Source organism: Pelobates fuscus, chromosome 6 (genome assembly GCF_036172605.1).
Source record: "Pelobates fuscus isolate aPelFus1 chromosome 6, aPelFus1.pri, whole genome shotgun sequence".
NCBI classification, from domain to species: domain Eukaryota; kingdom Metazoa; phylum Chordata; class Amphibia; order Anura; family Pelobatidae; genus Pelobates; species Pelobates fuscus.
Genome location: NC_086322.1, coordinates 21,598,372 through 21,610,699, shown reverse-complemented (window position 1 = coordinate 21,610,699; position 12,328 = coordinate 21,598,372). Strand labels below are relative to the sequence as shown.

At 42.8% G+C, this 12,328-nt stretch overlaps 1 protein-coding gene across 1 annotated transcript in view; it reads right to left on the bottom strand.

Annotated features, from left to right (window-relative positions):
* The window catches only part of LOC134566013 (uncharacterized), a 610,813-nt gene extending 598,976 nt beyond the window's left edge, over positions 1–11,837 (bottom strand). The window contains exon 1 of the mRNA XM_063425728.1: positions 11,719–11,837. Coding sequence (XP_063281798.1) covers positions 11,719–11,737 — 19 coding nt within the window. The 5' untranslated portion in view covers positions 11,738–11,837. The remainder of the gene's footprint in view (positions 1–11,718) is intronic.
* Between the last annotated feature and the right edge of the window lie 491 nt (positions 11,838–12,328).

Here is a 12,328-nt window from a genome sequence, read left to right as displayed (position 1 = left end):
TGCCTGCTGAGTGGGGTCTAGTTTCTCCCCCAACCCGACCTGTTCTAAGGTACCTTGATTAGCTGCCAGCAGGTCAGGTAAGGGGAGTCCTTCACTATCATCCGTGGACGGGGAACATATAGCGGCCACGTCCTCGGAGCGCTCGAAGTACAGTTTCAACATGTTCACGTGAAAAGCTTGTCTGATCCTTTCATCTGAACATTTGGCTACAATATAGGGGGTGTCGCTAATTCGTTCCACCACTTTAAAAAGCTGCCTGGAGCTTGTCCTTTTTGGAAGGTCTGAGGGCTAATACCTTTTGCCCTACTTCCATGTTCCTATCTCATGCTCCCAGTCATACCATTGTTTCTGACGTTTCTAGACCGCTTTCAGGTCCATGCAGTAAATAGAGGAAACAAACCGAATAAAGAAGAAAATTTTAAATAAAAGTCTATTTTCTTCACACAGTTCAAAGCAGATTTGGCCAAAAAGGAGTTACAGGGAGTCAAAGGTGCTGTCCTTCCTCCCCAGCAGCAGAGTGAGTTACAGGGAGCCAAAAGGTGTCGTCCTTCCTCCCCAGCGGCAGTGTGAGTTACAGGGAGCCAAAGGTGTCGTCCTTCCTCGCGGCAGAGTGAGTTACAGAGAGCCAAAAGTGTTGTCCTTCCTCCCCAGCGACAGTGTGAGTTAGCTATAGTTATCTATGTAGGTGTATTGGTATTTAAGTATACTCATTATACATCTACCTCCTTGTCTCTCCCTTGCCTGTTATTTTTAAACGTTTTCCTTAGGCCTATTAAAGGTAGGGCCCCCCTTCCCTATAATTTGTGTTACTCTCCCTTTTAGGACTTTTGGTCCATCCCTGTCTAATCAGGTGTTGACAAGGGTGCCTGAGGGTAACAAGCAGCATACGGTTGGTCTGTTAGTACGATAGTCAAACAAAATAATACAATTGAAGGCAAACACGGTAAACCGAACAACCACTGCAACATAAAGTCCATTTAATTTTGAATACTGCCGCTTTAAAATACCCAAACCATCCATCCCTACAACATGAAGGCCATTTAATTTTGAACACTGCAGCTTTAAAATGTACAAACAGATGCAGAAGATATTCAGCTGGACTTTTCATTTTGTAACTATATTATCACTTTACTATAATGATGCTACCATTGTTACATATAGTTTACTACTGTAATTTTTTTGTACTTGCGGTTACATGTAGTTATTAGCAAATATTTAATTGTTTATAACAAATGCCTGGCTTGCTCTATTCCTCCTCCCCCAGCTTGCCACTTCCAGTTGTAAATTCCTTTAAAGTAAAGTAACTTTTATCTCTTCATAGACCCAATCCATCCATCCCTGCAACATGAAGGCCATTTCATTTTACTCCGCTCCACCCACCCTGGTTCCTCCTAACTATATAACATGCACCTCCAGCTGTTTGGAACCACACCAATCACCTTTCTATTACCTTCACATGCTATCAGCTGCTGCAGTTATACCATTAACTTTCTCTGCCATCACATACAAATTCCTCTGAAAGCTCTTGCATTTCAACCTTTAGATTGTAAGCTCATGGGCAGGGCCCTCTAACTGTATCGGTCTGTTCTTATTGTGTTTGTCTTTTTCGGAATTGTACAGTGCTGTGGAATTTGTTGGCGCTTTATAAGTGCCAGTAACAATAATAACCATGAGCATGGAAGAGAGCTTTAATAATCCAGGGACAGGGTGGTCTGTCACATTGCTTCCCCCTTGTGGGACACTTTGGTAGACCCAGTTTGACCTTTTTCAGGTCAACTTTGGGATGTCTGGATTTGGCTTAGTTGGTGATCTGTTTGTGAGGACAACCCATCGGCGTTGCCATTCTGCTTACCGGGTCGGTAGTGGATGATAAAGTTTTAGGGCCAAACTCCAGCATAGCAGTTGGCCATTGTCTCCAGCAACCCGGTTAAGCCATACCAACGGGTTGTGATCCGTAATTCAAGTAAATTCCTGTCTGTCCAAATAAGGAGTCAATTTCTTCATGGCCCAACCTAACACCAAGCATTCTTTCTCGACTGCCGCATAGCTCACCTCCCGGGGTAACAGTTTCCTGCCGAGATACGCCACAGGGTGCTCTCCTCCATCTTCCCTGACTTAACCTAAAATTGCCCCAGTCCAAACATGGACACGTCTGTGTGGACAATAAAACATTTGTTAGGGACAAGGACAGCCAAGACAGAGGCATTAATTAGTGCTTATTTAGCAACTGAAAGCGGCTTCACATGCTTGAGACCACAGGACCTGCCTAGGTAAGCTTTTCTGTCAGGTCAGTCAGGGGCTATAGTCAGGTACAAAGTGCCTATAGTACCCAGCTATCCCTAAAATGGCCAGTACCTGGGTCTCTGTGCATGGTGTGGGCCAGTTAGCAACCGCCTCAATCTTAGCAGGTTCTGGCTGCTGCTTTCCACACCCCACCCAGTGTCCCAAGCATTAGACCTCTGCCATGCCAAGATGGCACTTGTCTGGTTTCAGAACCAGGTCTGCGGCCCGAATCTTGTCCAGCACTATCCCTACATGAATCAAGTGTTCCTCCCAGAACTCACTGTAGATCGCAATGTCATCCAGGTAAGTACAGGTGAAATCCTGGAAGGCATCGAGAAGTCTAGCCACCATGCGCTGGAAGGTGGCTGGGGCCTTCATCCCAAATGGCATGACCCTAAACTGGTACAAGCCAAACAGGGTAACAAAGACCGACTTGGGGAGGTCTGCATTACTTTGCGGAAACTAAGGCACAGGATCCAAGTGTATCCTGGGTATGGGAAGCACACAAAAAAGGTGAGATTATGTGGTTACTAATTAAATGTGAAGCATGTATTAAAAAAGGTAACAGAAATCCAAGATACGGGAGCTTACCAAGGCCATAGGCAATACAGAGACAGCCCATCTCCAGGATTAAATGCTTTGCAGCCTTGAAGTTAGAACTGACATCATTACTCTATCAATGCCCACAGGGCAGCCCAGCTCACTAGGAGCACGGTTTACTCCCAGGGAAACAAAAGTAGCAAATTGCTGATCAAAGTACTTAAACCCAAACTCCAAAAAGCCTACATAGCGAAAACAAGAGGTGCTCACTTTTACACCACCATAGCGACAGAATTCAGCTCCTTCTATCACAACCTTTATAAGCTCCCTCACCCAGGAGGTTCAAAATCTGATTTCAGATGTTACCTTTCTAAATACAGGACTGGCAAAAGTTCAGCTGAGATTAATAAAACCCTAGATGAGCCCTTCACTACAGAGGAGGGGGTAATTAGATTGCCGTGTGGGAAAAGCCCAGGTCCAGATGGGCTAATGGCCTGATATTACAAAGTCTTTAGGGATCTACTGGACAAAACACCTTTAACTAGCTGCTGCGCTCCTTCCCCAAGGGTCCACTCTGATCATTTTGGGTTTGTGTTGGGAAGGCAAACTAAAGTCATCGATGATACACAACGTGAGAGCTCTCAAATGTTGGTTTAAAATGTCCTCTCATTTTGGAGGCTTTGTGGCATGGGACAAGGTTCCACAGCTGGGTTTAAGCTCTCTATTAAGGCTTCTTGGGCTGCATTAGGTTAAATGGGCAGTCAACATCCTTTGCAATAGTCAGTGGAACCAGGCAGGTATGCCCCTATCCCCAGTGCTCTTTATATTTGCTATAGAACCCTTTGAGTGCCATTTGGAAGAGTTCACAGATCAAAGGGTTCCTTTATTCAGGGGGTGAGGAAAGGTTTTGGCCTTTGCAGATGTCCTCTTCACCATCACAGATCCAGTTACCTCACTAAGGAGATTTTTGTTCATTCTCCAACTTTAAAATCAATGCAGATAAGTGAGATTCTGGGACTAGCTTTGACCCCGGGATTTAAATCCCATTTGAAAGCAATTTTTTTGCTACAAATTGTTAGTTTGGAAGCTGAAGAATGTGTCCAATGGACTATGGAGCCCTCTAGCAATTGGGGGGGTTAGTTACATTTGTAAAGGCTAGGAGATTCAAAACCCAACCAATATGATATGCATATAGAACTATTGCCAAGTACCTGCACTGTGTTTACTGCTAATAAACCCAATTAGATAAAGCATTTGTGGTACCTTTGGTTATCATTTATAGGACTACACACTGGAAGTAAAGCAGTGAGAAATCTCATGATCGGGAGTAAAATAATGTGCTTTAATTGCACACTTGGTATAAGCCTGGGGGGCTGTGCACTCATTGAGTGCCTTGTGGTAATCAGGAATGCTAGAGTTAAGGAAGCCCACAGGATCAGACAGACATATGCAGCAGAAAACAGCATTTTACAATATTGTTTATTTTGACACCAAGACAGAATATGAAATGCATGTAGCTTATACAATTCCAATTACACCGAGAGACATTCTGTACAACATTTATCCACAGGACACATTTCACTCAGAGGATTGTACAGGAGCCATCCACCTCATGGTTTGTAGTCTTCCTGGGTGACCATCAGGTTATAGTGAGTGACCCCTTTCCACATTCCCTGGATGGTGGTCTCATAGCCAAACAAGGTGCGGATCTTGGCACGGAACGGCACATCCATTTCTCCCTTGGTCACAGATGCCACCATACGTATTGAATGTCCACCTGGTACCACCACATCAGAGCTAGATGAGAAGGTAGTCTGCAGAAGACATAAGGTTAGAAACTGAAGTAATGGGGCAAACTGGAATCCTGCAGGATTTTAACCCTTCTCAGTGGGACTGCTCTGCAGTACAATAAGGTTAAGTGAGAGATTAGAAAGGCACACAGGATTTTGTTGTGTGGTTCTTATTGAAGCCTTCTTGCCCCTGGCTAGAATAAAAGGACAATAGACACCAAAACTGTAGCTTCATGAAGCAGTTTAGGTGCATCGATCATGCCCCTACAGTCCTACTGCTCAATTATGCCATTTAGGAGTTCAATCACTTTGTTTAAGCAGCCTTAGACACACCTCCCTGCATGTGGTCTGCACAGACTTCCAAAACACTTCATGAAAAAGAAGCTTAGATATTACAGGTTCTTTTATTGCACAGTCTGTTTAATCTAAAATTAATCATCTTCTGCTCTGTTAATATCTTCCTAGACACTACAATAGCCTCATGTGGGGGTACAGTTCAGTGAAGAAAACAGGCGATCAGATTTTAGATAGCAAGCCTGATTGAAAGTTAAACCATTTCTCCATTCAGAATGACACAGCCGGAGGAGCTAGGGCTAGAAACCAAAAAAACTGGACTGCAGGGGCATGATCTATACACCAAAACTGCCTCATTAAGTTCATTGTTTTAATGAGATATAGATATCAATGCAGCAGACTACAAATTAACCAGTTCAGAGAAAAGAGGTAGTGCTATTTTTAGAGAGGAGGTTGGGCAAGAGGGTACACTGATCTGGGCCAGTACCATTCAGCTATTTGTTAATAGCTAGCCCCTGCCTTGTTATTGGAGTGACAGTAACATGCCCCACATCTACCAAGCCAGGATACCTATAACCAGTGGGACCGTTGCTTTGGAAGCAGATACACGCCATACATGGAGACTCACAAGCAGAACATGGAAACCAGTTGAAGAATTACCCTCATAGCCATGTGGGTGTTGTGACTTTACTGTAAGCAACAAACCAATACTAATGCAGAGATGCTTTTCTCACCCTCATTATACAAGCCATGCTTACCTGTGTAGTGTTGGTTGTGGTGAAATTCCAGGTATGAGTTGTGCTCACATTGATGGAAATCTTGGTCTCTGTTTCCCCTATGAATGGGACTCCAGCTTTAAAGGACATCTCAGCTCCAACTGCTACTGTGAATCAATGTTCCTGGCTGAAGGTACTGCTCTCAGTTATGGTTTTTGAGAAGCTAGAAAGAAAACCTTCACATTAATATATTGGGAGAGAGTGGACTTCATGGAGCAGGGCTTAGGCTAGTCGCACCCAAATCTAGTTCGTAAAATAGATGTTTGCCAAGGATGTGCCTTGGTAATAAAAAAAATCCCGCAAACAATTTTGATCTGTAATATCTCAACCTTTTTGTTTGCTTAAAATTCAGAAAGACTTACATTCCATTGGCTTCTGGAATTCATGTACCCATTAATCCCAGTTGAGCAGATGGCTCAATAATGGGAGTGCAACACAAGTTCCAAGTTAATGAGCAATCCATTGAAATGCTGAAAAGTCAAGAAAGACAGCCATCTGTTCTCTAGTAGAAGAGTCCTTGCTTCTTACTTTGAAATCCATATTAAAAGATAAATTGTGAATAGATCTGACAGTTTTGTACATTTGGACTCTTCCAAGATAGGATTAAATGAATTGCACAGGTCTATTGACCCAGTTCTCCAGCTACCTTGTTTTGTCAAGATTCAGTATTGACCACATGTGGGATATTACTAAATTTATGGACTGAGGACCAATTTTCATTTAAGAAAAAATAAATTTAAAAAAAAATCCACAAAATACCAGCCACAAAAGACAAGGATACACGTTACACTCCTGAGAACAAGCCCCTAAACAATTTGCCTTTTGTATCCTAGAAGGAAAACCTTTCCACTGAAACTCGAAATTCAAGGAGAGCGTCCTGTGTAGAGTTCCAGCTACACCAGACAGACTCATTTCATGCTCACCAATGAAGGGCTACCAGTCGCAATAGGACAGGTCATCGACTCCTTGTATTCATAGATGGCCTTGGCATTGTTACCCCATTCTCTATACAGCCATTTTGATAATTGGCTACAGTGGCTTCCTATCCACCACCTGTGCAATCCAAGTACACCATATACTGCAGGCATTTACCTCACTAACACCATAGAACAAACATTGGCAACAAGCAGAAGTATTAACAGAGGCAGCACAATAGAGTTTCCATTACTTACGAGAAGGTGTGCTTTAATGGAGTGCTGCTCTTGTTGTTATAGATCTGGGTCTGAACCACCTCTGTGCCTTGGGATAGGATTTTCCCTGAATCTGGAAGGAATTCAAAGCTCACAATACTCTGGATGGTTTTATCAATGGTGAAGGAAAGGAGGGGGTAGACATTGTAACCCCAGCCCAGTTTCTGTGCCTTTTCAATATAGTTGGTATCAGCAACGGTCGGGGTTGGTCCTTTATAGATGTTGCCATTCTTTGAATCCACACACCACAGGTCTGACTCTAGGGTGAAAGCCATGAAATGGGTCAGGATGCGCCAGCCTCCTTTTCCAATGGTTTTGCTGGAATCAAGCCAGTTATCGTCTGGTTTGGTTGGGGGGCTTCTCATCACAAGCTTGTCGTCACTTGTCACTGCATACAGGATGCCTTTAGGGTCAAAGAAAAGGGCATCAAATTCATTCCAGCTGTTGGTTCCTATTTTGGTGGCTTGGCCATAAAGCCAGGACACATTTTCATTGCTTGGTGCTGGACCCTTGTAGAACTCCCCTTTCTTGGTAGCTGCATACAGAAGGCCATTTGGATCAAAGAACATGAATTTAAACCCATCCCAGTCAGTTTTGCCCACTCTCTTGGCAGTAGAGAACCAGTCCAGGTTTGGATCTGAAGGCATAGCTCCCATGAAAAGCTCTGTACCACGCACAGCAAACAGCACCCCTTCTGGGTTAAAGGCAATCTTACTGACATTATTCAGCTTCCCTACAATGCTAGATCTGGCATCAAAGTTATCCAGAAGATTCTTGGGTGGTAATCCAGCTCTGCTAACATAATCCTTCACAGCAAACAGGAGGGTGTCTGGAAGTTCAAAAGCAAGAGGTTATAGCTATCAGATGCAATTCACAACATGGGATTGTTCACAAACAGATTGTATTTAGAGTTTAAATCTTTAGCTCTACAGGCTAAGCATAGTGTAAAAGAATACCTCTTTATAGAGATAGATAGAATGGTCACATTAGGAATTAGACTATTACCAGTGAAGCAGGCTATGGTGCAAGTTATTCATTAGAAATGTGAGCTATAAAAATGGGTTTCATCTTCAAATTTGAAGAGCACAAAACCTTTTTGCACTTTGTTTTATTAGAATATTTAGAAAATCTGCATGGAGGAAATCCAGGATCAGTAATATCATTGAAGCATAGTTCATGTATGTACGTAGTGGGGAATCGCGATGCAGCTTAGAACAAAATCTAACCCCATTAAACCCCCCCAATAACGACAGACCACTTAGTATGGATGAAACAGGCCACAGCATTTATTATCACAACTAAATTACTGCATAACACATCCATAACTTTATTTATTAAATCTCTTCTTTTCTGTAACCAAAACATTAGACATAAATAAGCATAAATTAACATATATAACTCCACCCATAGTGTTATACAGTGACCCAACCGTCCTTGCCAATAAAAACATGGAGTGGTTCCTAATCACCACTCCCTCTCACCTCCCCCCTCGTCATAAAAATCCTTCCAATGCCTGCCATCAGCCGACCTTATCCACGCTTGATGGGCACGAGACCTCAGGCAGCCTAAAGTTAAACCTTTAGAGCAGGGGAGGTTTGAGACCTTAAAAAACTTGTTCATCTCATTCCATCTACTTAAACGTAACCTCAAACTCAATTGGCAAGGACATACCCCCGGCTAGCTGCGACAAAATATAGTAGAGGGTGGGCGGGAGGGAAGCTGTTTGCTGGCCCGAATCCCAAGTGGCACTGAGGTAAGACCTCCCCCACACTGTCTTACACAGAACATAATCACACCCACAGATTCTTCACAACCAATCCCATGCATCTATCCCCACGTCCGCTTAGCTGCGCTATCTCCCCAGGGCCTTTTGCGGTCAAGTGGCAAAGGATGCTGAGCACTGACCCAGAACAGAGGGAAATCGGTGCTGAATATTAGTTATTACAGCTGTTGGGAAACATTGATTTACTTATGCAATGCTCAGTGAGTATTCCCCTAGACATACAGATATATATATATATATTTTATGTTACAGGTGGTCAGTCTCATGTCCTGCTTTTTTCTTACGTAGTTAGAGTATCACGCTATACATAACTTGAAAGACTGTAGGCCTGATTAGAAACGTCCTGCAACACACACACACAATTCTTAAATGGGTTCCTAAATCTAAGACTGTCTCTTGCATCAGTCAACAGGAGACTAACAGCATTACAAATTTTGAAAAATTAAATACTGGTTCTGAGACTTCCATGATTGGATAATGTAACGGACCGTTTCAGCATATGAGGGGTTAAAATCCGTTTAGGCGATAATCCCCTTTTCTCAGAAAGGCACAGCTACTGCAGAACATCAAAACTCACGAATTGGATATAGGTGAATGCATTAAACTCCCGAACTGCATACCAGGGAATAACATAGCACTCCAAGCTGGAACCTCACGAATAGCTGCTAGCAGATGAATAGGAAAAGCAGACATCAGCTTACACTCCTAGCAGTCAATCTTCAACAGCATACAGTTAATCCCTCCCCCCCCCCCAGCCTGGTTTTTATTACATGAGTACACATACAGGCCACACCCAGGGGGAGGCATAACATAACCAATCACATACATGGTTCAGCCCACACATCCCCTCCCCTCAGATAACATTAAACCCAATTATCCGGTACACTTTTCCAGCTAAGTTCTGGATGTACCCCAAAAACAGGGGGTACACCTTTAAATCCAGCATCGCTGGATAGCCCTTATTCAGGGGGACAACATATTCAAAATTCAAGTCATTCGGATGAATGGTTCGGGAGATATGGGTTTCCAAAGATTTGACCGACCGCATGGTTAAAGTATCCGAAAACAGTTCCATGCATTTTGGCCCTGCGGTCGGTCACAGAAAAGGGAATAGAAACAGGCGAATTACTTGGGTTATAGAGACTAAGGGGAATTCGCATGAATCCCCTAGTTCGTGCGTTTCTTTCTACCGAACGTCGGGCCGTTCGGTAGTTTCCCCACAAAATCCTGGAAGTCTGGAGGTCTCAGCGGTGCATGCCTAGTTGAGTGTCCGATTTCAGTTCCAGACACTCGACGGCAAAAAACCGCTGTTCGGTAGTTTAAGATGGCGGCCGCCACGTGTTCGGCTCCCGAATGGCGGCCACCCAGAGGACACAGAATACATTGCATAGATTGCCAATTACCTGTTTGCAACATTGTTGCAAACGGTAATTGGAGGCACACTTATTCCTGGGTGGTCTGGTTGTTCGGTAGTTTCACTCAATATACTGAATGGAGTGATTCTACCGAACAATCAGATGAATACTGCATATCTATATCCCAGGTTAACTCAACACATAAATACATACAGGATATTAAAGGCAGGGTTAAAGTACTATGTTCCACAGTCTTAAAGGTACAGTATCACAAAAGTCCCAATAAGTTCACGGATGGCCCTTAAAGGCCCAGTAGCAGTAATATCAATTATTACATGCCCAAATATAGTTTTTATAGAGCAATATGTCCAGGGGCCGTAGTCGCAGGGCAGGAGGCTAGCAACCAGGCCTCTCCAGTTCACAGTGTCGAAGCTGGTTTCGCCACAGATAATGTTGCAGTTTATGTATACACCCTTAGACAAACTGTTTTATATACACACACACACACACGATTGTGGCAGACTGCCTGGGTATCTCTGCCAATCATGCTTCCTAGTCCTCACCGAGTACCATTATCACTGCAGCTTGGCGCCCCCCCTAGACACTGCCTTTTATGCAAACCCCATTAAAGCAATGCTTTAATAGCCCTTACAGTGCAAGGTGGTACAAGGAAAGTATAGTGCAGGAATACAGATGTGTATTCCCATCATTGTAGTGTCCCTTTAACCTTCATAACCAAGATGCTCCATTCCTTTTATTAATTGTATAGTCTGCCTCTATTTCTAGTGCCATAACATCCCTTTGAATTGCCTCATTGACATCTGTGGTTATTGCTTACAAAACAATTTGAGCTATGGGAATTGTGCTTTAGCTCTAGTTCAATTTAAAACTAGCGAGGGGAAATACGAAGTGAGCCAGTAAGCTTGCTCATACATCCCAACAGTCAGGCCTGAAAATGGAGGATGGGTGGCAATGCCCAGAAAGTGCTCTCATCAGAAAGATTAAAAAAAAAAAAAAAAAACCACAAAAACACCCACATGAACACCTCATGTTCTAAGCCGCCATGGAGAGCAACATTAAACTTAGTGTGCTAGGAACAGAAAGTCTAGCTGGGTGATAAACCTTCACTATAGATAGTTCATGGAATTAAATGCAAATGGCAGAACAGACACAATAAATAGCAGGTTTAGTTTAATTCTCTAACTCTGCTAGTTGTCTTGGTTTTACCAGGCAGATTTAACCCTGGTTTTACCAAGGACGAGACATTCAAAACAAACATACCAGCTTTGGAATGTAGATAATTGATATCCAATTAGTTCCCTGAATCCAGCAACAAGATATCAGGGATGAGAGACCATTATAGAAATAATAAACTATTACAGGAGACAGAGAGCAGAACATCCAAGTTTAAACAAGTACAACAGCCCTCCATTGGGCCTCTCGCACCAAGTGTATAATAAAAACACTACAATTTATTAAAGAGGGAAAATGCAGGGTTGTTCTGAGAAGCTTTAGGTCCCCTTGTAAGAACAGTTGACACAACTAAAGTTGTTAGAGAATTGGCAATGGGTTTTACCTCTACAGAGTCCAGACAGGTTTAGTGTAGTAACATTCAGACACAGCAACAATATGAAGCTCCTAGAGTAACACTTGGAGTGTATGTTATAGGGAGAAGCATCTTAGACACAATGAAGAGAAACCATTTACCTGGTGTATCCATTTTCATAAAGAGATCAGAAAACAAGCTCCCAAATCTCTAGACTCCCTGCAGGGATCCTTCGTATTTCCTTTTGGGATCTCTAGCTTGTGCCGATCAGGCAATGTCACCAGATATCTCTGTATCAGTTCAATACCATCAGTGGTTAGCTTTATAGTCAGGACCCCTCCCCACACACAGCTGTACCTGCTTTAATGATCAGGAATACAGTAGATTCTCACAAGGTTATTCACTAAGCACCAAATATTTGCAGATCAAATCTGAAAGGCAATACAGAGGGGTTATGTTTAACAATTCTCATTGGTGCAAATGTTCCATTTTATTATGTATAATAATACATAATTGTATAACAGATGGGGATCTTCCTTTTGGACACCCTTGCGATTGGGGGCAAGACATTTTTGCACCAGGGTGTTCCCTATGTTAGTTCCGCCATTGGTTTCAATTTCTCTAATTCCCACTTTAGTAAATGAGAAGATCTGCAGATTGTCCAAGCTTGTTTTATATATATCTCCAGTGAAAACATTCAGCAAAAATTCATGCATGTTTTCTTTGGCGCATATCTATTATATAGTGATTTTTACCTCCCTTTTTTTTTAT